At 41.2% G+C, this 26196-nt stretch overlaps 1 protein-coding gene across 4 annotated transcripts in view; it reads left to right on the top strand.

Annotated features, from left to right (window-relative positions):
- Window positions 1-26196, top strand: part of SERPINI1 (serpin family I member 1) — a 112548-nt gene that overhangs the window by 80188 nt on the left and 6164 nt on the right. For all 4 annotated transcript variants that reach the window (XM_083365068.1, XM_083365071.1, XM_083365070.1 and 1 more), the window contains exons 6-7: window positions 12390-12487; window positions 23389-23475. In XM_083365068.1, coding sequence (XP_083221194.1) covers window positions 12390-12487; window positions 23389-23475 — 185 coding nt within the window. The remainder of the gene's footprint in view (window positions 1-12389; window positions 12488-23388; window positions 23476-26196) is intronic.

Genomic DNA, 26196 nt, shown 5'->3' with positions numbered 1-26196 from the left:
AGTCTTATACAATTCAAAAAGAATGATGCAAAGAGATGATAAGACTTCTGTTTCTTTAAATGTGGGTGGCGGGGTGGATCAACTTAAGCCTCACATCCCTACTCTACACCAGGCTAGATGGTACCGTGACTCTTTAAAGGAATTTCACGTAAAGAAAAAAAGGAGCTTTGCTTTGGGCTTTTTTTGAAAGTAAGCTGTTGAAGACAGCTTTACATCCACATGGAACCCATCTTCTCTTCTGTAGTCAGAGTTGTCCTAATATATGTTGCCCTTGCTTTTCAGTTTCCTCTGCAGAATATTTTCAGGCTGGATATGAGAAAATGCCTTTACTTAAAGGCATTCAGATGTTCTTGATTTCCCCAACCAAAAAGTAGCTTATATCTCCTCAGTGTTCTCTTTTTTTCTCATTTTCCTCCATGAATAACATTTTAAAATGCCTTTCTCCTAACCTAGTGTCCAAATGGCAACCTCTGTTTCTATGCTGACATAGAATTCTGATAATTTCACCCCAAGCACCTGGACAACCTGACTTTAGAGAGACAGGTCTAAAATGTTACACTTGTTAATGCATTCTCCCATTCCATGTATTTTTCTTTTCATTTCATCCAACTTTCTTTAAAGTAGTTATGTTCACCTGAACCTATGTTTTGCTAGAGCAGTGTTGTTGTTTTTTTTTCAATCTTAGCATCTTTAAGGTGTGTGGACTTCAGTCCCCAGAATTCCCCAGCCAATATGTTAGCTAGGGAATTCTGGGAGTTGAAGTCCACACATCAGTTAAGGGTAAGAAAGACAGCGCTAGAGAGCCTAAAGAGCCTATGCTTTTTAAAAATTATTGACAATGTGTAAGGGACTAAGTGGTGCCCCATGCTGATTTTATTTTTTCTGTATATCTGCTAAGTTGTTTGGTTTCATTTAAGGCTTAATGCCACTTTGGGAAAACCTATTAAAGCTGCAAATGAGAAATGGGCCCAATAACAGAATACCATTGTTGGAAAGGACCTTAGAGGTCTTCTAATCCAACCCTATGCCATTTCAGATAAATGGTTGTCCAATCTCTTCTTGAAAACCTCCAGTGGTGGAGCACCTACAACTTCTGAAGGCAAGCCATTCACCTAACACATTCTACTATCTCTATGTATGTCTATTCCATTGTCTTTGGAATATACAAAGTATGCTGTCAGATAAGTTTAATTTTCTCCATTATGAGCCATTCTAATGAAACCTTGCTTGAAAAAGCATTGCATTTTAAAGTTATTGAATGCTAACATGTTTCATTTAAATTCTAATTAGAATGCCTTCTTGCTTCTAATTTATCAGGTTTTTGAAACAGTGCATATCTCTTCAAAATAAACACCCTCGTGTTGAATACTCCATGGTTACACAGTATGCTTAATGGTGCTTAAGAGGCAAGGATATCTTGTATGAAAATTCATCAGATGGTTGTTTCACTTGGTTGCCAACATCTGTGGCTTTATTCTGTTTTTCCTGGGCTACAAACCCTTTAGGTTCAAAGGAAGAAATCTGATTTGGAAGATGTTTAGGCCCAGATGTAGCACCAGCGATGGAAGTCTCTTAAAGAAGCTGCATCTTTTTCCTATGCCTTTTTCACTTCAAATCTGATTTCTCTCTTCTTATCCAAAATGTTGCACAACCTTATCTGAACCAATCTGACCTGTTTTGTCCTTATCACTGCACTAAAGGAGAATCGCAAGATTTTCAAATAATGATTTTTTTTAGCGTGTATTATTTGGGGTAAGAGCAAGTAAGTTTTGTACTATTGTATGACAAATAGCCCTTTTTTCCTCCACTGAAATTCTTCTGTGGGATTCAAATACATTTGGAAAACTGAGGAATGTTTACTACTTACCTGTCTCTACTATTTGTACAATAGCACACAAACATTACAGTATGCCCCTTTTATTTAGGGTGCTTCATTATATTCCCTCTTTGTTGGCATTTTTCTGTCTCTTACCTGGGAAGATGTGAACACTTAAGCATTCTCATTAGGCTATTTTTCCATTAACAATTTTCCTTGGGTTTATTCTCTAAATATTTTTCAACCTCTACAAACATTTGTCAGTGCTGTGCTATGCCCTTCTGTTGAGCTTTCCATAGTATTTGCTACTGTGGCATAAATGGTCATCTTTTGAAATTGTTTCAGTAATCCATTTGATTCAAAAATATAATCTAGTTTTAACCTGACAAGACTGAGTGGCTGTGCATTCCGGCATCCCGGGACATTCAAAATATTCCACCTCTCTCTATGGGGGGTGAGTTTTTACCCCCCGTGGATAGGGCTCGCAACTTGGGAGTCCTCCTAGATTCACAGCTTACCCTGGAAGACCATATAGTAGCCGTGACTAGGGGGGCATTCGCCCAGGTTCGCCTGGTGCGCCAGTTGCGGCCCTATCTGGACCCGGATGCCCTGTGTACGGTCACTCATGCGCTCGTGACCTCTCGCCTGGACTACTGCAATGCTCTTTACATGGGGTTTCCCTTGAAGACCACTCGGAGGCTCCAACTGGTACAGAATGCGGCTGCGAGAGTTGTCTTGGGAGTTTCCCGGTACTCCCATGTTACACCTTTGCTCCGCGAGCTACATTGGTTACCAGTTGTCTTCTGGGTGAGATTCAAGGTTTTGGTTATGATCTTCAAGTCCTTACATGGCATGGGTCCGGGGTACCTCAGGGACCACCTGCTGCCGGCGTCAACTTCCCTCCGCCCTGTGCGTTCCCACAGAGAGGGCCTCCTCACGGTGCCTCCGGTCAGGGAATGTCGGCTGGTGGCCCCCAGGGGGAGGGCCTTCTCTGTGGGCGCTCCGGCTCTATGGAACCAACTGCCGGTTGAGCTCCGGATGGCACCGGACCTTCGCTCCTTCCGGCGCGGTCTGAAGACCCATTTATTTGAACAAGCTGGTCTGGCCTGATGGGGGACGTTAGGGTTTTTAATGGGTTTTTTATATTGCTATTGTTTTTTATCTGGGCACTTGTTTAATTTTCTTTTAATTTTTGTATTGCTATTTATATATGCCCTGTTCACCGCCCTGAGTCCTTCAGGAGAAGGGCGGTATACAAATTTAATAAAATGAAATGAAATGAAATGAAACCTCTGAAGCCCTGAAATCAGATTGCTCGGCTATACTTAGCACCACAGAAAACAAGTTTGTTGGGAGTAGATTTTACCCATCTTCTATTTGTTTTAGGCAATATTTCATTTCTCCCTCACCCATTTCCCGTGCCAGCCACAGAGATGAAATGTTAAGAAAAGCCCACATTTATAGGATTTTAGGACTTTGTCTCGTCTTGGGAAAAGTAAAAGTTAATTAAACACACAGTAAGCAGATATATAGATTTCAAAATTAATGTATCAAAAATTAGGACAAGAGTATTTAACAGGATAAATGGAATGAACAATTGCAAGTTAAGCATAAATGGTGAAAAAAATAGAGCAAGTACAGAGTGTGGAATTTGTGTTCCTCGGAAGAATGCTTACTAAATGTGAGGAAATGGATAAGATATTTTAAGACGAATAAATCCTGATAAAAGCTAATGCAAGAATGGATGAATGAAGCATGACTAGATAATTAGTGAACACGGATTGAATACAACAATGAGTGACCAGTACAAAAATAACTATACTGAGATAATATGGTCACCTAAAGTCACTGCTGTGAGTGGGGCAACGATATAAATAATTTAAATCAATGAAATAATTTTTTAAAAAATTGAATAGCAAAACAGATCTATGGAGGAAGAGCAAAGCACAATTTTTATATAATTTGTATTATAAATTATACAAAATAAATTACAGTTAGTCCTCAATGTACAAGGACAACTAAGCCCAAAATTTTCATTGCTAAGCAAGATACCGTATTTTCTGACGTATAAGACGACTGGGCGTATAAGACGACCCCCTACATTTCCTGTTAAATTATAGGGTTTGGGCTATACTCGCCGTATAAGACTACCCCTCTTCCAACGCACACCAAATAAAAATTTAAAAACATCAGATTTGATTTTAATATGGTAATTTTAATTCAAATGCTTATGACATGCAGGTGCTTAGGAGGAAAACTGTCACTTATAAACATAAGGCTGTTTGTCATCAAGCATGTAAACATAAAACAGTGCAAGTGGATATAATAATAATAATAATAATAATAATAATAATAATAATAATAATAATAATAATAATAAGAAGAAGAAGAAGAAGAAGAAGAAGAAGAAGAAGAAGAAGAAGAAGAAGAAGAAGAAGAAGAAGAAGAAGTTGTTGTTGGAGGGGACCTTGGAGGTCATCTAGTCCAACCCCCTGCTAAGGCAGGAAACCCTATACCATTTCAGACAAATGGCTGTCCAGTCTCTTCTTAAAAACTTCCAGTGTTGGAGCATTCACCACTTCTGGAGGCAGGTTGTTCCACTGGTTAATTGTTCTGTCAGGAAGTTTCTCCTTAGTTCTAGGTTGCTTCTCTCCTTGATTAGTTTCCATCCATTACTCCTTGTCCTGCTTTCAGGTGCTTTGGAGAATAGCTTGACTCCCTCTTCTTTGTGGCAGCCCCTGATTCTAGCAACCATTCCCTATTTTCCTAATTCACTTTTTCACTTTTCCTAATTCACTCTAAAGCTTTCCCTGCGCAGAGCCTTAAGTAACACAAGCTGTCTGCAATTAGTGCAGGTTCGCATCCCACCAGGCTCAAGGTTGACTCAGCTTTCCATCCTTCCAACGTAGGTAAAATGAGGACCCAGATTGTTGGGGCCAATAAGCTGACTTTGTAATAATGCTGCTTGGGGGGGTGAAAGCCCTAATAAACAGGCATATACACAGAATGAAGGCTATTGCTAAGCACATTGATTTGTGCTTTAAATTGTAAGCCACCCTGAGTCTTCGGAGAAGGGCAGGATATAAATGGGATTTAAAAAAAAAAGACCAAATGTGAGATCCGCTCCAGGTTTTCCAGCCAGCCCGCCCAGTTCCTAAGTCAAATGTGTCCTTACAGCTAAGCCGCTGCTCTGGCTGCTGCCTTCCCCACCTGCTTTTCAAGTTGGGATATACTACAGCTGCTCTTCAACTTTAGAAGGAAAGATGCCCAGACCCCAGCCTGTAAAAAATCACACACTGCAGCTTCTTCTCCAATTGGTCCCGCTTTCCCTGTGCAGACTAAATGGAAGATCCGCTCCAGGTTTTCCAGCCAGCCCTGTCCCTAAATTTTCAGCACCTGGCGTATAAGATGACCCCTGACTTTTGAGAAGATTTTCATGGGTTAAAAAGTAGTCTTATATGCCGGAAACTACGGTAGTTGTTAAGTTAGTTTTGCCCAGTTTTGAAACCTTTCTTGCCACAGTTGTTAAGTGAATCACTCCAGCTATTAAGTTACTAACTCAGTTGATAAGTGAATCTGGCTTCCCCATTGACTTTGCTTATCAGAAGGTTGCAAAAGGTGACACTGCAACCGTCTTAAACACATACCAGTTGCTAAGGGTCCGAATTTTGATCACATGACCATGGGGGTGCTGCAACGGTTGCTAAGTGTGAAAAATGGTCACAAGTCACTTTTTTTCAATGCCATTGCAACTTCGAATGGTCACTAAATGAATGGTTGTGAGTCGAGGCTACCTGTATATAAATTAAATTATTGGATGAAGTTACCGTAATGAAATCCTGGAAAAGAACTGAGACATTTAAGAACAAAAAGTGGCGCTTGAATCAATGTATGAGCTTAACAGAAATGAGCATGATCTGGAAGGACAGAAAAAATGTGGACAGGAGTAGCAAGCCTTGGTGCAAACTAGATGTAGATTTATTTTTCTCTTACTTCATGACTTTGAGGGTTTTTTTTACCATTACTTCTCACTTCTTGTCGCTATTATGCATATTTATTTACATAATATTGCTTGTCCTAAAATGAATAACCTAACTGCTGCCTACATTTCGGTAGGGTTAAGGAGGAGGATAAAACTGTGTGTTTGAAACGCCTAGAAAATGCAATGGCTTTGTAAGGACTCGCTTGAGGGAAGGATTAGCAGCCCTTCTTACTGCTAGCAAGGAAATAATGATCCCTCATCTCTTTTGCAAGACGCCAAGACAGCAGTAGAGGGGAAGGGGTTCATGGAGAACCTTGGTTACTGTTATTACCGTAGTTGTCATGCCTTTTATATTCTTCGGCTAAACTGTGTTTAGAAGATGGTTTTGCAAATTAGTTTCATGGTCTGTTTCCTTGCTATGCCAAAATAGATTTAAAATGTTGATTGCTTTGGCTCAGAAATGATACTTCAAGAACAAAACCAAATATAATTTAAACAATGTGCGCTCTTTTGCTGTTTTTCCACTTTGCTATTAAGACAAGCAAACTGCGCTTTCAGTTGGACACAGATAGTATAGACAGAAAATTTGAAATGTTGTGATTAACTCGGTTTGGCTTAGTCATTTAGCCCTTTTACAAATGTAGAAGTTTTAAAAACACTTATTTTATAATTGAATGGCATTATTCAGAGGAATAAAAGTTTTAACTTCTTTTTTTTCTACTATTGGACCTGCAAGCCACAAATGACATTTCCCTAATTTCTCTCCTGTGGTTCTCCCTCTCTCTCTCTCTCTCACACACACACACGCACACTTCTTAAAAATATACATAGAGAGATAACAAAATATTTACAAAATATTTATGGAGCCCATTGATAACATTCAGCAGACCTGCTTGCAAGTCCTCAGAGAAATTCAAGCTTGAGGCCTGTAATTAATCTCTGGAATTTAATAAGGGAAAGACCGTATTGGAGAACTGCACCCCAAGCTTATTACATTAGCTACCACTTTTGTCCCTTTTATGAAAATAACACTGGTGAGAAATGGCATCAAGCTTATCTGTTCTCATCTCTGCTTCGCTCATTAATATTTATAGAAGGCTTTAACAAATTCTGGTAGGGAAAAAGAATTGTCTGGGTATAAAAGGCAGCTCCCAATCTTATATCCTGCTGAAAGATCGCAGTCTACTCGGACCGATAGACAAATCCTTGAATGAGGCGAAGCATGCATGAAGAGAACCGATTCCTCAGTGAGGACAGTCATTAAGGCAGGGATGAACCACCAAGCTGTAGGAAGACTTCAAATTCTACTTTTTAGGTGATGGGATTATTTCCATCCAGAATTGCTGCCAATCAGTGTTTGATTTTTTTGTGATTTTGAGACAGGAAACCCAAAACCTGCAGGGTAGCCTCCCTTATAGTTTAATTTGGTTAAAGGAAAAAACCCACCCACCCATTATAGGAAAATACAGGTTGCCCTTGACTTACAACAACTGGGAACAGAATTTCCATTCCTAAGCAAGAGATTAGTCACACCTGATTTTTACAATCTTTTTTGCCCTGGTTATTTAAGTGAATTACTGCAGTTGTTAAGTGAATCCACAGTCGTTAAGCGAATCCAGTTTTCCCCATTGACTTTGTCGGAAGGCAGCTGGGTAGATCACATGACCCTGGGATATTGCAATAGTCATAAATACATGCCAATTGCCAAGCAGCCAAATTTTGATCACGTGACTTTGGGGATGCTGTGACAGTTGTGAGGATCAGTCACTTTTTTCAGTGTCATTGTAACATCAAATGATCGTTAAATGAATAATTGTACCGTATATACTTGAGTATAAGCCGACTCGAGTATAAGCCGAGACCCCCAATTTCACCCCCAAAAACTGGAAAAAGTTGTTGACTTGAGTATAAGCCGATCCGCCGTTCTGCAAGCCTCCGCCGCTGGCGGAGGCTGGATCCGCGCTCTGCAAGCCTCTGCCGCCAGCAGAGGCTCGATCCGCCATTTTGCAAGCCTGAATACACAGGAATACCCTGTGTGGCCGCTGCTCTCGGGGAAGCCCTGGCTGTCCGCTTCCTCGCTCCACGCTGCCATTCGGGGCCCACGCGTTCCCCGGGCAAATCGCGGCGCCCAGCAGGCGAGGAAACACGCCCGCTCCAGTCGCCCCCCCTTCCCTCAGGAGACGCGAAGCAAGTGACCGCCCGGAGCTTACCGAGGACTTGCTTCGGTGCTTCCAGGATCGCGCGCACCTCTCCCAAGCCGCCACCGTCCGGAGACCTGCCAAAGTTTGGGGAGGTTTGGGGAGGTGCGCGCGCACCTCCCCAAACCTCCCCAAACGTCGGCAGGTCTCCGGACCTCCATGCCCTGCCTGCCTGCTTCTTTCCGCTGCGGAAAGAAGCAGACCTCCGCGCCCTGCCTGCCTGCTTCTTTCCGCAGCGGAAAGAAGCAGGCAGGCAGGGCGCGGACGTCTGCTTCTTTCCGCAGCGGAAAGAAGCAGGCAAGCAGGGCGCGGAGGTCTGCTTCTTTCCGCAGCGGAAAGAAGCAGGCAGGCAGGGCGCGGAGGTCTGCTTCTTTCCGCAGCGGAAAGAAGCAGGCAGGCAGGGCACGGAGGTCCGGAGACCTGCCGACGTTTGGGGAGGTTTGGGGAGGTGCGCGCACACCTCCCCAAACCTCCCCAAACTTTGGCAGGTCTGCGGACGGCGGTGGCTTGGGAGAGGTGCGCGCGATCCCGGAAGCACCAAAGCCTCGGCCGCGCACAAGTCCTCGGTAAGTTGTTGACTGGAGTATAAGCCAAAGTGGAATTTTTCAGCCCAAAAAGTGGGCTGAAAAATTTGGCTTATACTCAAGTATATACGGTAAGTCAAGGACTACTTATGCAAATAATTCTGGGGCCATTTACGAGTGCGAAATGGCTGGATCCCCACAGCCTGCAGGTCTTTGCTTCTCCAAAGTAGTGTTTATGTCCCACCTCCCAGCTACTCAAATTCCCTGGGTTTAAAAAAATAGTGGTTTTTACACTTCCTCATACTACAGAACCAAGGTCCCTGAATCAGAGGCAAAGCTCCAGTAATATAAAATTTGATCAATTTGTTCAATCCTTTCTGTAAGTTATCACCCAGACACATCTGTAGTGGCCCGCACCAAAAACGTAACTCTAAATATTATTCCATCTAAATATGATTGTAGATACTAATCTGTAAGGTCACTATTGTGTAATGTGTTCTTTGGAAAAAAAAATCTGACAAAGTTCACTGACATTCCTGGTTTATTTTTGTTTTTTTCCTCCCTCAAGTTAAGCGGCAGAATCAACTTTTCAACCAGAAAATTGGAGGTGACAATAAGAAAGATTTCTATTTGGATCAAATAAATCTCCCGTATATTGTCTTTTCCTCCATGCTGTAACTGGCAGACTCCAAGGACATGCCAGCCAGTGCCAAAAGTTATTATCTCTCTCCTGAGCACATAACAAAATCACAAACTGTCATAGAAATCTAAAATGCTTTGTTTTACTGTCATAGCAACTTAGCAAGTTTCACAGTTTCAGCTGTGCCTTGCAAAGCAATAGAAGAGGAAATGAGATGGGACAAAACTGGACTTTGTTCAATATGAGTAGAAAATGGTTTATTTCTCAGGAGGCACCACTCAGTTCTGTGAGTGTGTTGTCAAACTGTGTATTGTCAAACTGTAGTGAAAGAATGTGGGCAACTAGAAAACTGTATGTATAGGGTTAGGGTTATCTTTGATTTACAACCACAATTGGGGTCAGAATTTCCATTGCTAAGCAAGGCAATTGTTAAGTGAGTCGCATCTCATTTTATCGACTTCTTTGCCACAGTTGTTGAGCGAATCACTGCAGTTAAGTGAATGATACAGTCTTTAAGTGAATCTGGCTTCCTTCATTGAGTTTGATTGTCAGAAGCCAAGTGGGAAGATCACCAGTGGCGATCACGTGACTGCAGGACGCTTCCACTGGGTAAACACGCGCCAGTTGCCAAGCGTCTAAATTTTGATCGCATGACTGAGAGAATGGCCATAAACGTAAGGACAGGTTGTAAGTCACATTTTTCAGTGCTGCTGTAACGTCAAATGGTTGTAGGTCAGGGATTACCTGTATGCAATTTCCAGTCCCTGTTATGTTGCCCACGGAGCTCTGCGTCACAATTGTATTCCCAAAATTGCACAGGATGAGGGTCTTTTTTGTCCATTTTGTTTGTTGGGATAATAAGCAAAATAAGTATGGAGGCTTTAAATGTATTTGCTCAAATCCTACAACATACATGCATAGAACACCAAAGAAAAGGCCACTAATGACAGCCTTGTTATGGATGGCGGGGTCAATTTTCGGCCCCGCTTAATCCTTTCCTATCAAGGGTCCTTTTGGGTAGTTGATGTAGTAGAGCACGGGTGTCAAACTCGCCACGTCACATGACGTGTCGCAACGTATCGCAACTCTTTTTGTGTTGCTGGCAATGGGGTGGATGTGGCTTTGGTATGATGAAACCAGCCCCTGATGTAGAGAATAAGGAAGATGACCTCGATAGAAATATGCAAACTCTGTTGCCAAGGCAAAAAAGGGGAAAAGCATATTGTGAGTTGAGAACATTCAAATAATGGTCTGAAGTAGCTCAAACACACACTTCCCCAGTTAAGAAGGGGAGGAGATATAACACAATTGGGCTTTCAACATTCTGTCCTAGGCAATCTCAATAAAAGTGGTGTTAACCTTCCTGGGGAATTGATTTCTTAGTCTGGTCTACCTAGTGCGGCTGAGAGTTAACAGAGTTTCCATACATTTATTTGTCCATGTAATCCCCTTAGTTTATCTAAGGGCAGCAACGAATGCAAACATATATTAGAATAACATATTAGCTAGTAATAACATTACAATTATAGGAATAGGATGACACGCCTCTAGTATACTTCTACCAGTGTGCTACTGTAGAATGGGGAAAACAGACTAGCTGAAATCAGGATTCCTAAAGCAGAAATGAGCCTGTAGTTCCCGAAATCCTGCTGAAATGCAAAATTCATTCCTCTTAAATATTTTGTGCTGCTGGGGGACTAGAAAGAAGGGTTGTGCTATACCAGGGGTTGCAAACTTGACAACTTTAAGACTTGTGGACTGAGGCTGAGGAATTCTGGGAGCTGAAGTCCAGAAGTCTTAAAGTTGTCATGGTTGCAGACCCCTGTCCTATACCATGAGTTTAGGACTGAGCCACACAATGTCCTCACCAGCTTCCTTTGAAAGGCTATGCAACAGGGGTCTTCAAACTTGGCCACTTTAAGACTTGTGGACTTCAATTCCCAGAATTCATCATCCAGGCATGGGGAGGGATACCAAGGAACAGGAGAAGGAAGTTTTCTGGATCCTACTCTGCTATTAATAAAAACCTGGGGAAGACTTAAGAGTAGCGTCAGAAGCTTGCAACTGGATTGCTGCTATGAAACTTGACAAATTTCTGTTTGACTGCCTGAGTTTGTTTGCTGTGGTTGGCTTGCTGGGAGCATACATGTACTAAGTGAATGAGCATTTGCTTATATGTAGATAGGAAGCTTCAGAGTCCATGTAAAAATATGTACGCTTTCAGGAGGAAAAAATGAAACATCCCCTTTGCCAATCTTTCTGCAAAGTTGACTGGCTGGTAGTAGTTAGCATGGATTGCCGTCACATGTACTCTTGCTGCTTTGATATGAAAAAACAAGGGAACGAGGAGCACATAAAGAATTGTCATTAATAGAACATTCAAAATGTTGTTTTTTTAATTTTGTTGCAACAGAACATTCTTGCTATTTTGAGTTCTGTGAGTTTCTCACAGAGAATTCTGTGAATTCCCTGAGAACAAGCAAGGTTTAGTTCTGAGACCATATTCTGGGGGAGGGATATTGTTCCAAATTTATGGTTAGTTGACAATCAGTTTCAGAATGCTTGGTATATTAAGCTTAAAGTTTGCAAACTAATTTATTTCCTTCCTTCCTTCCTTCCTTCCTTCCTTCCTTCCTTCCTTCCTTCCTTCCTTCCTTCCTTCCTTCCTTCAGGTTGGGGAGTTGAAAACAGCAAGAGATTGTGCCAGGTTTGGCTGTTTGCTGCATACAGTAGTGATGCAGTTTTTATAAATAAAGCTCTTGTTTATTTATCTTCTCTGTTTCTTTGTTCTGTTTGTAACTGCTTTGTTGTATTTTTTCCCCCATGTTCTGTTATGCAGGTTCGTGATGCTGTTTAAAACTGACTGCATTTCATTTTGCTTTGTATACACAGGCTCTCCTCCCAAAATTTCTATTGACTCAAGTCCTTTGCAAGGGTGATGTTGTATGACTGCAAAACAATTAGTCTCAGGGTATTACTGCAAACAAGATAATAACCAGGAATAAGCTAGTGATGAATGTCAGTTCAATGCATTGTCTCTCTGAGTATCTCTCTCTTTGTAATGTGTTTTTTTCCTGCTGAGCTACCTGAATGCCTTGTAGGCAGTTATTATATTATATTCTTTTCTCCCCCTCCCGCCCCCACCCTGTTTTTCTAGCGACAATTTGCATCTTTACTTCTTTTTTAGAGCAAAGGGAGTTAAGACTTTCTTTTTTTTCTCTCCCTCTAGGTTCACAATAGAACAGGAAATTGATCTGAAGGATGCTTTGAAAGGGGTTGGAATTACAGAAGTATTCAGCCAAAGTGCTGATCTCACTGCAATGTCTGGTAAGCGGCTTTCTGTGATTTAGGTTATTGCAGCACTGCATTCATTTTCTTCTACAATAATTTTAAAACTTGGCCAAGAAAAAGCTGGCCCACAAATGTTTTAATTAATTAATTAAATTTCTAAGCCCACATTCTCAAATAAGAGAATATTGAGGCACAGGTTGGAAAAAAGGCAATATTTGGCCTGGTCTAGGGCCTGCAAGATATCCAGTGGTGGGATTCAGCCAGTTTGCACCAGTTCGGCAGAAACAGTAGCTAATTTTTTGTTGCCCAGGCCCAGAAAGGACTTCTGGAAGTAGCATCCACACAGAGAACTGATTGTTCGCATATTTGAATCCCACCCTTGAAGACATCTATCATCTTTTTCTAATCTGGTGGTCTCTAGAGCAGGGGTCTTCAAACTTGGCCCTTTTAGGACCTGTGGACTTCAAATCCCAGAATTCCTCAGCCAGGCACGCTAGCTGAGGAATTCTGGGAGTTGAAGTCCACTAATCATAAAAGGGCCACATTTAAAGACCCCTGCTCTAGGATGCTAACTTCCAGAACTTGGAAATCGATAGAAATTTAGAAGTGGAGGTGGGAGTGTCTGGGATGCAGCACACATCTAATCCCAATTTAACAATCCATTTGGAGGTGACTAATTGGTGCCAGTCTTTTTTAGGAATATCCATTAAACCAGTGACATAATTCAGGGAATCTGCCTTATTTTGTTGGACTAGAAGATCTAGTATAACAGTGTTACACTGTTCTTCAGTTGTTTCTCCCTTTTTCTCCAGTCCTTTTTGTCACAATTCAGGTTTGCTACGGATCTTAAGGCGTGTACTCATGAGTATTACTTGGAATAGGTTTTATTATTTAAAAATGTTATTTTTCATTAGAAAAGCAGAAAGACTGCTTTCTAATTTACAGCTATTATCTCTGTCTGGAATTTTTTTTATTTCTGAAAGCTATTTTAATCTTCAAAGCTCTATTTTGTTTATCTCCACTCTAACTTCTATTTGACTTTTCTTCCTAAGGCCTACCTGATTTCCTTACTATCTGTGCTATCTTCAAGCTATCCATCTGCCTGCCTGCCTGCCTGCCTTCCTGCCTATCTATCTATCTATCTATCTATCTATCTATCTATCTATCCATCCATCCATCCATCCATCTCAGTCTCAATCCTACATATAACCAACTACTTTGCCTTTGGCACTTTATTTATTTAAAAAAATGTATATGGCCGCCCAACTCACTCATGGTGACTCCAGACAGCTTACAGAAATAAATGCTGTATTAGTATCTGTTGTCAGCTACTTCAGCTGAACTTGACCATTGGAACTGATCTGGTGAAGCTTGACATTACCTCCAGTGTCCCACAGTGTAGTGCTGGCTTTTGCTTCATCTCCAGCTCTCTGACTGGCTTTTTGTGAACTGTTTTGACCTCTGGGGCAATTGGCCAATCTAATCCCGTCAGTTTGGCACTTTCCTGTAAAATGGCCACATCTCCTGACTCTCTTTAAATTCCTATTGCTACTGTAAGTAATGAAACATCCACAACTTCCAGGGATAAGCCATTCCACTGATTTAATTGTTCTCATTTCCAGGAAATTTCTCCTTAGTTCTAGGTTGGATCCCTCTTTAACCATCTTTCACTTGTTGCTTCTTATCCGTCCAACTGTTGGTGGGATTGGGCCTGCTATAATAAAGTTTTTCTGGAATCACCTCTTCAACTGCTAAGGCTTTTTTTCCTCCCCGCCTTCTTCGACAGCTCTGCCCGCACACACACACACACACAAACACACACACATTTCCATGGTGTCAGCTACAAGAATCTTTGGGCTCCTTCCCTTTTTCAAACCTTGAGGCATTGTTCTTTTCCATCTTTCTTTTTCTTCAGATCTTCCACTTTTCTTTTCCTGCCTTCTTTAAATAAGAAGCAATCCCCTTCTTTAAATACAGTAACTGCCTTTTTTTGAAAGAACAACTTCTTTAGCTTCCAGGGGAACAGAAGTGAGAGGAAACAGTGTGGCATGTTGTTTTATTTTTTCCCTTTTGCACATACCCTCTCACAGTCAGAGTTCATGCTTTACCTAAAGTAGGGGTCGGCAACCGGAAAAAGGAAAAGAGCCACTCAGAACCGGTTCCATCACAAACAAAAAAGTGGGAGCCGCAAAAAGTGCGCGCGCGTGCGTCCACTCACACGCATGCGCAAAATGGGAGGTACCTGCGCGGTGACGGGTCTCCCCTTTGGAGAGGTGCGTGCCGTCCCATTCGGAGACCTGCCGCGTTCGTCAAACATGGACGAACGCGGCAGCTGTGCAAACGAGATGGCGGCGGTTTGGCGAGTGCGCGCGCACCTCCGCCCTTCGGAAAGGTGTGCGCGCACCTCTCAGAACAGGCAGTGCCACTCTCCATTTGGAGAGGTCCGTGAGCACCACTGCCCGTTCGAAGAGGTGCGCGCGTACCGGGCGGCTGGGAGCCGCAGGAGATGCGGGTTGCCGACCCGTGACCTAAAGTATATGAATGTCTGCTTGCTGATTATCCCACTGAGGGAGTCAGCTCAGGGCTAATGGGTTGGTTCTTCTTGCTGTCTGTGGAACTCTTACTAAATATCACCAGATCCATAATTCTCTTCTCCCCTGCTTTTTCTCAATGTGCAGCTTTACCAATGGGAAAAAAAATGATTTAAGAATTCCGACATTTGTTTTTGTTTTTGTGTAAATCAATTATTTATTCCTCTCTAGGATTAGTCTTCTTTTTCTTCCTGCAGCACACAGTCCATTTTTATCTACAGACGAGCCCAAGAAAATTAAAACGATCTGCACTGTAACTTCTCCTCTATAGATTGTGAATTCAGTAAGCATGCTAACTGATAATTCCTTGACTTCTTAATATTTAACCTTAACCCAGATTTTTCATTTTCCATTTTTACTTTCATAATGAGCTTTTCTAAGTCTTCATTATTTGAGCTAATGAAATGGAAGTGTCTGCATAACTTAAAGTATTAGTGTTAATTTTGTAAGTGCTGTTAATTCTTAGTATTAATTTTGATTCCAGCTGTCATCCCTTCAAATCCTACCATGCTTTTAATATATTTCATGCACAAGTTAAATAGGTATGAGGAAACAGAATGCATTTTTATCTCATTCTTTTTCCAGTTATGAACCATTCTGTTTCTCCAGACAGTTTTTATTGTAGCACTTGATATCTGCTGTGTTAAAACTAAATGCAACTACCGCACAACTACTTATTATATGGGGTTCGGTTTGGCCTTCATAATCACATGGATGCTTTAGAAAGGCATTATAGGATCCAAATTCCTACAAAATATATTTTAAGGTACTTGCTTTGTTTCAGGAAATAAATTATCACCAAAATTGAGCAAGCTCTGGCTGAGCATCTTTCCATACTGATTATGGATATTCTTCGGCCAAGTTGGATTGGACTCCTTAATGCTAGCTCACCCTCTTAATTGTAGCTGGAAAAAAATAATAACTTGCCAAGAAATTGCATTTTGATGGCTTTCCAGTGAAATGATATTGATTCTGGGATATGACAAAACCAAATGGACACTTAGACAACTAGTACAGTCCTCCCTTCCTAGAGACCAACTTGCAAATACTCTTTTTTGTAAAATTAAATACCACATCAAACTACAGTTCCAATATTCAGAAGAGTGTTATTCTTAACTCATTTGAATGCCCTTCACAGAAAGGAAAGTCTGTCACAGAAGGGAAAATCAAGAAAATTCTGTATATTTTATTTTATTTCTATTTATCATTTTTATAACCCATCTTTATTATTTTTATGAACAACTATATCCAACACACTTTCTTCCTCCTATTTTCCCCACAATAACGGCTCAATGAGGTGAGTTGGCCTGAGAGAGAAAGAGTGACTGGCTTAAAGTCATCCAGCTGGTTTTCATAGCTAAGGCAGGACTAGAATTCACAATCTCCTGATTGGCCCAAAGTCACCTAGCCAGCTTTCCTGGCTGGTTTCAGTATTTTACTGTATCTATGACCATAACAAATTTAGCTGCATTACTTCATTTGTTAATGTTCTTGATTAAAATACCTTTCCATGTCCCTTCTAGCTTGATGTTGAAAGCCTGTTTTTAATTATCATACACTCTTATTCTTTCCCAAATGTTTGTTCTCCATCATGATTCCTTGTCTTGGATCTTTTCTTCTTTAAAAAGGTTGAACATACTCATTTTTTCTGTTGATTTTTGTGATAGCTCTTTCCTGAGATTTTGTGTTCATAACTTGGCTACCAAGTCTGTTCATAACATTAATCTTATATTCTCACAGTATGTCTCACAGATCAAATATTTCTGGCACATCTACTTTTCTTAATTTTGTCATTCTAACCAATATATTTTATGCTAATAATTCATATCTGTTTCCACACTTGTGCCTGGAAGCATTCTAGTGTATTAGTTTTCAGTTGTCTGTATTTTATGTCCATTATATAAAAACCCTTGTTATGTGTGATCTATGTCTCCGAAGATTTGATGAAAGTTTAGACTAGTGGGATGGAGATCTTGAAGTTAGATAACTGGAGAAAGGTGGTGCAAATAGATCAGAACTGTTCATTCCTCCTCAGGTGAGAAACAAGGGAAAGGGTGTAACTGACTAAGAGATTTTCCTCTTGCCTGCTGGATGAGAAAGGGGCAATTGGAAGGGTGAAGGTATGGAAGAAGAAGGTGAGGACAAGTGCTGGGTGCTGTGAACTGTTCTGTTACATTCTTTTGTTGTGTGATAGAGGGAGTACAAGAGATGGAGCCAATAGATTCTGTAAGAGAGGAGAGGGCAGGCAAGAACATCATTGTGGTGATGGACATGGGAAGATATGGCAGGAGGCAGGGACTGGCTGTTCTTGGGGAAAGTTGCCTTGGTATTAGGCATTAGTACCACATTCCATCCTCTTGGTGCTCCTCTTGGTCATCAAAACATCACCATCCCTGAGTTTTGTTTGTGCTTCTAAATGCCAGATCGGTCTGTGAGAGGACCTTCCTCATCCACAGTTTTTAGAAGAGACTTCTCTATGGAATGTGGTTGACTGTAGAGATAGAGATAGGCAAGATCCAATACCAAAGCACAAGAGAAAAATTGAATCTTAAGCCCATAACAAGCAGAAAATATGCAGAAGAAGCTCAGGCACACACCTTCTTAATTTATATAAATGTAAGAGGCAGAGGAGATACTGTGCAATGAGACATGCAAGATGGTTTTTAGCCCCACCATGTAGGCCAGACATGAACTAATTGGCTAAAATTACTTTTATTGAGAGTGGCTATAATAAAAAAATCTTGGTGTGATTCCAAAGGGAACTTAGGATTCTTAGGAACTTCCTAAAATTCAGATGCATGCTTTGGCCAAGGAAGAGAAAGAAGAACTCCAACTGAGTATGTTTAAGAGCCTCCCTGCTGTTATTGAACATCTATATGAAGTTACTGGTTGAGCTTATCTGCCAACATAGGATTATATTTTACCAATATGCTAATGACATTCAGATGAATATCTTTGCCTGGGGCCATTCAAGTTATTCTGTCAAATTGCTTTCCCAGCATCAGGAGGCACTGCGGGTCTGAATAGGGAAGAATGGTTTCAGATCAACCCTGAGAAGGTTGAGTGACTATGGGTTTTATAGCTTATAAATTTGATAAGTAAACAAAGAAATGAATATGATTCTGATATTGTTTGGCAAGTGATATCCAGGTGTCAAAACTGCATATATTTCACTTGAAGCACATGTTGGCATTGAAAAAAGCATTATTTTCACTTGATTAACCTGCCCCTTGAATTATTATACACTACATAGCACATATATTCTCGTAATTTTTTGTACCTTCATTTTTCTACCATGACATTTCAACCTGCTACCAATGTACTACTTTCTTTCTGTTGTTGCTTTTCTTTGCCTTTGAATTCGTCAGTATATTCCACTTTCTTGACTGTAGTGAGTAAATAACCTTGTCTTCTGATTCTGTAGAAGTGATATTGTCATGAATTGAGTTGCAGCCAAACATATACTTAACAATGACCTTTGTGAATATCATCAACACATCATTGCTTCATACAATTTAATACCTTAAATAGTGTGTCTGATTTTAAATGCTGGTCCATCTAAATTCACTTATTTCTAAAATATGTAATTTAATGCATTCTGTTTTCACTTTGACAATGTCAATGTTCTGTCCATGTCATCTTTAGATCTTTAGAACTTCCCGATCTTCTTCCCCAGTAGATAGAGAAATGGCTTCCAATCTGGGCAAGTGAAGGGCAGGAATCTTATTATCTGGCATTCAACCTTATCTGTATATTTGAACTGTCCACCCAGTTCTCTTTAAAACAATGCAGAAATGGAACATAGAACATAGAATAACAGAATTGGAAGGGATCTTTGAGGTCTTCTAGTCCAACCCACAGCTTGAGCAGAAGAACCTATACCATTTCAGATAAATGGTTGTCCAGTCTCTCTTTGAAAGCCTCCAATGATGGAGCACCCAGAACTTCTGAAAACAAGCTGTTCCATTGGTTGATTGCTCTCACCGTTAGGAAATTTCTCCTTAATTCTAGGTTGCTTGGTTCATCATGAGCTGCTTTGAAGCTTATTCCTGATGAATGTATATTTTCATTTATGAGTGCTGTTTTTAACTATCATGAGTGCTGTTTTTAACTTAAAACAATGTAAATAGTTATCCTCCATAAACAGCCATAACATTTGAAGAAATAGATGGGGGAGGGAAAACCAAACCATCAGAAGTATCACTGTGCTTAGTGACCCCATACAATTTCAGACAAATAGCTATCCAATATCTTCTTAAAAACCTCCAATGATGGAGGCAAGCTGTTCCATTGGTTAATTGTTCTCACTGTTAGGAAGTTTCTCCTTATTTCTACGTTCTAGTAATAGTAACTAATCCTTGATTAGTTTCCACCCATTACTTCTTGTCCTGCCTTCAGGTACTTTGGAGAATAAGTTGACCCCTTCTTCTTGCTGGCAGCTCCTCAAAAATTATATATTTATTGGCAATTCTTGAAATGTTCTTGATTTGTTTTTAAACATCACAGCTCAAAGAGCACAAGCAGAATTTCATTCTGTGGGCATAATTATAAAATCCAATTGAGCAATTCCAAAGTCTGTTTCTCCTGCAGGACAATAAATAATGTCTAACCTTTTGTAATAGTTGTGGTATAGTCCTCCAATCCCTTGGTGATTTTCTTAGAGCAGACTTTAGTTTTACATGTTTTGATCCTTCCCCCATTGGCTATGGTCCTGTTATAGATCAACAGAGATTCAATTAACTGAATTCATATCAAATATTTTGATATTAACAACTATAGTTTGCCCTGTTGGTTGATTTCTCCCACCATCAGTATCTCTGTTTTCCAAGTTATCTTGATCTCCATCCATCACAGACAAATCTTCTATCCAGATCTTGGTTCTCTTTATCTTTGAGTTTGGAGAATTTGATTCTACCATCCCTCCAGGACAAATGGAAATCCTTTGAGAACTTCACACAGAAATAGTAACTGAATCCTGCACAATATCAGATCAATTTTTATTCAGGTGAAGAAGACTTGCCTCTCTCTTCAATTGTGTTAAAAAGCACGGCTGGTATCCATGGACAGTAGCATTTACCTAGGCAGAATTAATAGACGGTGTGAGCCATCTGCAATTTGGCTGCTGTTATGAAGCAAATTGCAGGCCAGCAGCCCATTTTAGTAATGATCAATGCTGAAATGTCACCTTAAGATCAAAACTCCTGCTTCATTATAGAAATGGGTAATTGGCGGATCAGATATTGATCACTACACTTCCACCAGTCACAGTCATCATGGCCTACAGCAAAATATGTTTCAAGATGTAGTTTAACTACCATGTGCTGGAGTTAACAGTTGTACTAGTTTAAGAACCAGCTGTTGTAGAGAATCCAGGAAGGATGTCTGCTTGTCAGCTTTCTAACAATGTTGGACTGGTGGCTATTGTCAGAAAAGATTAAACTTTGCCTCAGTTCAGCTGAGCAGTTCTTATGTTTTACTTCACAGCCTTTTTGATTTAGCTCTTGGGAAGTTGGTGCACCCAGGCACGGGAGGAGGTTATAAAGCACACAAGCCAGCATAGTATTGGACTTGCACTTCCGCCCAGAGATGAATATTTTCTCCAAGATTTATACCACCTAACTCCCTTACTGTACAAAAACCAAGAGAAAACAACCCATTTTAGTCAAACAAATTAACTCCTCTACTGTTTAAAGGTCAAATTATTTATACAGGAATGTTGAGCATTAAGCACAGAAAAGATTAACGTGCTCTAGGCTGGCACTGTTAATCTTTCTTCATGAGTAAAGTGGACAAATCCAGGTAATGTGGAAAAAGTGGTTGCCTACATTTCGCTTTATGAGACAAAATGTAGAGCAATGCATTGTAAACCATATTGTTAAAATTCCTGTAGCTCTGGTTTAATGCTGTATGCCCGTTTCCTTTACTTTCATTTTTTCATAAAAGCATCTTTCCTTTTTTAATTACTAGAGGAGAAAGGAAACAAATAGAAAAGTAGCCGCATTCTGCCTCCCCTGCCCTGTTTTTTAATTGGATTGGGTCTAATAAAAAAACAGTCTCTCTCTCTCTTTCTCTCTCTCTCTCTCTCTTTCTTTCTCTGTCTCCTCCCCTTCTCCCTTTCTCTCCCTTTGTGTGTGTGTGTGTCAAAATAAACTTATGACTGGTGGTTTAGCAACCGTTCAAAGTTAAAATGTGACCCCCATGGTCACATGACTCCATTTCAAGCACTCAGCAACCAGTCTGTATTTAGGGCCATTTTCAGCATCCCACAGTTTGCAACATTTTTGCCCAAAACTGGCATTTGCTTCCAGTTTTCAGTAAAAACATCCCATATCAAACAGTGGGTTCAGTTAACAATTGTGGCATTCACTTAACAACCACCACAAAAAAATGTCATAAATTTGGGTTGGTCACGTGGGTAACTCACATTACGGCCATCATGACTTACAGGCTCAATTACAATCGAAAGTTGAGGCTAATCTGTATATTCATATTTATGAGGTATATTCAAAGTGTTGGTTGTTACCCATAAGGCCTCCCATAAATTATGGTGTTCAGTTATATCAGGGATGATTCTGCCCATCCAGTCTGATTATCAAGAGAAACTCACCCATTGAGGGATCTGTAGGGGAAGAACAAGGCGATAGGCATTTTTATAGTTAGTCTCCTACTCTGGAATACTCTTGTCTCCAGAAGGACAGGTCGCCCTGACTATCATTTTACTTAGAAAAACTCTGCAGATTTTTTTAATTATTCAAACAGGCTTTTGACTCATTATATGATTGTAGGGTTACCATTTCTATTACAAGGAAGATCATTTAATATGGTTTTTTTGTATTATTTTTTCATTGTGCACCACCCAGGGTCGTAGTGAATGTACAAAAATAAATTACTGGAGTCAATCATCTGTTCTTTTGGAGAACAGACTTTCTATAGTGATATTTTTTTGTCTTCTTACCTCTCTTATTAGATATTTGGAGGGACCTTAGTCTATGCCCAGCTATGTAGCAGTACCAAGATGCCTTTGGCTCATCTTGAAAAATTAAGCAATGTTAGACCTAATTAGTACTTACTTGAGAGATTATAAAGGCTAAAGGCTAGACTGGAAAGTTGAAAAATGTCCTGGAAAAAGAAGTAATATTTTCCGTGTCATTGCCACAGATAGGTTTATGTTGTCCCCAGTATTGAGTTGGGTGTGTGGGCTCCTGGGTGCTTTCTGAGCTTGGTTGTTTTCTTGCAGATGTTTTCTTGCACTGATGATGTTGCCTAGTTACCTGTTGAAACATCTGCAAGAAAACAACAAAGCTCAGAGAGCACCAAGGACTTCACAGTTCAACACTGAGATACAAATATTCTCTTCTATTAATTCAGTGTGAAGGACTATATCTAGTTGAATAAAATAGATTTTCAGCTATAGGAAGCACAGCCTGAGATGCTACAGAGTTAGAGTAATCCAATGATGGACAGAAGAGATTACTGAGTGTTTTGCAGCACATCACCATGAGTTTCATTATTTACTCCAGTTGACTAACAGGGCCAAGAACTGACTATGTTTGGGTTACCAAACAGAGAATGCTTGGGGGGGGGGGAACCTCCAGAAATGGATTTTCTCAAGAAAGGATTTTATGACCTTTCTGATTCTAAAAGTGACCAATTCCTGTGCCGTTCATTTGCTCAGGGCATCTGTTCTTTCATTCTTCCCCTCTGCCTGATTAATGGAGACTAATAGGTCTCAGGGTTCTAGGGAAAATTGCAAAAAGTCAGTAAACCTGAAATCTCTGCATTCATGGGCATCATTTTGCTTAGACCTGGGTTTGATAAGCTTTTGATTTATTAATACTATGGATTGCCCTTTTCTTTCATTTGGGGGGCCTTGGTTAGGGCTTGTATGAGACTTTTGATTCTTAATTTATTTTTTGCCTCGATATGATGCAAAATTGCACCTTTAATTTTTGACAGTTGAATCACTGAATCCTTGACAGTGGGGAGGTTGTTTCAGGAATAATAAAAAAAAATGTTGCAGAGAGATTCCAAGGACAATAGGTTATCTACATCTGGCTCAGATAGACCAGTAATCTGATAGCTTCACATTTTTGTATATGAAATCTGAAGGTGTCTTACCAGAAGAAAATAGTGGGACTTACAGAACAGGGAAGAGAGAAGAGAAAAGAAATAAAGTATCTAGAGTTTAGATTACAGAGGGTGTCATCTGTACCTTTTGAATGGTAATTGTTCACCATTATTGTAAACTAAGCCCAAAGCTTATTTTTCTCTGATATTGGAAGACATTTATAGGTCTTCTGTGGAAATGCTGAATTGCTAATGCTCCGACTTTTGTTTTTCCTCCAGACAACAAAGAGCTTTACCTGTCAAAAGCAGTTCACAAATCTATCCTTGAAGTTAATGAAGAAGGTTCGGAAGCTGCTGCTGCTTCAGGTAAACTTCCTAAAAGTGTGGACTAAATGACATGCCCAGCCTTTTAGCAAAGAGATGTATTCCCACAGAATAAACTGCTACATGGGTGGGGCTCAAGCAAGCAGTAGGTAGGTGGTGGTCCTCCTCCTCCTCCTCCTCCTCCCCCCAAAGATGGACAAAACATTTTTTTGGCAGAGATGTCAAGATTTAGACTTTTTCTAGGAAAGCTTGAAGTGCACTTAACTGCCTTCTAGAGGCTTGGGATTTCAACTCAATCGGTCTTTGGCCATTGACTGGGACTGATGAGCTTTGAAGTCCAAACCGTCTTCAAGGGCCTAGGTCCTGCCCTGCCATGGACAGCCAGCGGTAAGCTTCACAGCTCAATTTTCCTCTCCTTAATTCAAACCCAACACTCCTAACAAGACCCATTTCATGTGTGTTGTGTAAGGAGGTGGAGGAGAGGCAAGCTCCTGGTGCAGTAATCCCAGCCAGGGATGTTTGCTAGCCTGATGAGCATATGAAGCAGGAGCATGACATTTATCTTCTCATTTTCATCGGCCAAAGTAATTAATGGCTTAGCTCCCAAGACAGCTGTGCAGATAAATACTTCGTAGAACAGTGCAACACACCTTGAAAGGGAAATTTCAGAAAAGCTATTTTGGAGGACATTTTCCCATGCTTTCTAGCCATTTGTTTACCTTTCTGGTAAGGTCAATGAGTGGGCAGAAGGCTCATTTAAAACTTGTCTCCAACCCTTGAAAAGTTGGGAGGAAGGTGTTGTCTGCACTTAATTACATTACCATGAAGAGGAGGTTATCCAATGGTATTGGGTTATGTCCAGTACCATAGTACTGTCCAGGAGGAAAGCAAGCCCTAATCTTTAAAATATAAGGCCTACTTTTCAACTTAGTAAAGTCTCTGTCCTTAGATGAAACAGAAGTCTAGAGAAGCTAGACAGATACATGTCAAAAGAATTAGAGATTATTTAGATGGTGTACTAGGTTTTTTTTTTTTTTTAAAAAAAAGGCAATAGAAACTTGGTCATTTGCAATTGCATTATGTGTACATAATACATTCGAATTCTGAGCCAAGGAAATTCTGCAGCTGATTCTTTTCCGTGATTTATTCTTCTCCTGCCGCAGCCTTTGATTAAATGTCTTTGTAATACCAGAAGGAAAAAAGGAGGGAGGCTGGACTGCAGCACCAGTGTGAGGAGATAAAAATATCCCTTTGCTCTTATCGGAGGCATCAGGTTGCGGCTATATAACATTACATCAGTTTGCAAAATCTTTCTGTTTCCAAATGAGCTGACGATCAGATAGAAATAAGAAAAAGCCATAGATCAGAATGGGCAATCTGCAGGTCCAAGACCCTGTTTTGCAATTACTGTTGCTGAATATTGAGAAGCTAATTTCTTATCATTTTGAGCTAGGAAACACTTGAAATCTAAGATTCAAGTTGATCATTGAAAGTATTTTTTTAAAAGGATTGAAAATAATCCCGAAATTTTGCTTCTCCAATCTCCCCAAGGAAGAAACACTGGGATTTTCAATCCTGGTAAGGCAGGGGTCGGCAACCTGAAACAGCAAAAGAGCCACTCGGAACCAGTTCCATCACACACACACACAAAAAAGTGGGAGCCGCAAAATGTGTGCGCGCATGCGTGCACGCACGTTCATGCGCAGAACAAGGCAAAACGTGCACCAGCCCTGCCCCTGTCCACCTCTAGTATGGATGGCTCTGCCGTCCTGGCTTTTCCTCCCTCAGAAAAAACCGCTCTCCCCCCGCCCTGCGCTCTTTCTCTCTCTCTCTCTCTCTCTGGGACTTTTTTCTTTCCGCCTTTTGTGAAGGTTCCAAAAAAGCGGAGGAGAGGCTTTGCGAAAGAGGGAGGCGGTGGTGGGATTAAAATAAAACGGGCGGGGGGGGGGGTTGAGGATGTATGCTTGTCAGGTTTGAAAGCCTCCGTTTAAGTGTGTGCGTGTGCACAGACATAGGCTGACGACTCGTCTCCTTCCCTTGCTGCCTCTCTTGTCTCTGCCACTTAAAGCCATCCTGCACTTAAAGCCAGACACCCTCCTTCTTTTCCCTTTTCTCTCTCTCTCTCTCTCTCTCTGTTTGTGTGTGTGTGAGAGAGAGAGAAAAAAAGAGACCAAGTCCGTTGGTTTACCAGCGAGCCACCTCCTCTTCGTCTCCTGCCGTTGCTGCCTCTCCTGCAGCTCAATCCGAGGGTTGGCTCCGGCTTAGCATCTTCTGCGACTTCACACGCGCAACAACTTGCTCTTTCACACTCTGCCACCACCCAGCAAACGGGGCAACCAAGGTGGGAATCTCCCTGGTGTTCTGGTGCTCGCCTGCCTCCCCTCCCTCGCCAGGAAACTCCTGCTTCCCCCGCCTCTCCGCCAGGCAACACCCGCCAGCTCCCAGACGCCTCGTGAGTTGTCCTCCAGAGAAGGGGGCGGCGGAGGCTTGCAGAGCTGCTGCCTTCAGCTGCTTTTCTTTTGGGGGATCTAGCCTCTGCCGCCCCATTCTCTCAGCTGCCTGGCCTGAATGAAGCAGCAGCTCTGCAAGCCTCCGCCGCCCCGTTCTGAACGAAGGGGGCGGCAGAGGCTTGCAGAGCTGCTGCTTCATTCAGGCAAGCCAGCTGAGAGAAGGAGACGGCCAAAAGGCGTGGGCCAACAGGGGAAGCTTCTGGAACCCCCGGTGGGACCCCCCCCCGAGGCTAGCAGAGGTGGTGGCGGAGCA

This window comes from Vipera ursinii (genome assembly GCF_947247035.1).
Source record: "Vipera ursinii genome assembly, chromosome: 5".
In the NCBI taxonomy this organism is placed as follows: domain Eukaryota; kingdom Metazoa; phylum Chordata; class Lepidosauria; order Squamata; family Viperidae; genus Vipera; species Vipera ursinii.
The sequence above is the reverse complement of the archived record's forward strand: the minus strand, read 5'-3'. Positions and strand labels throughout refer to the sequence as shown.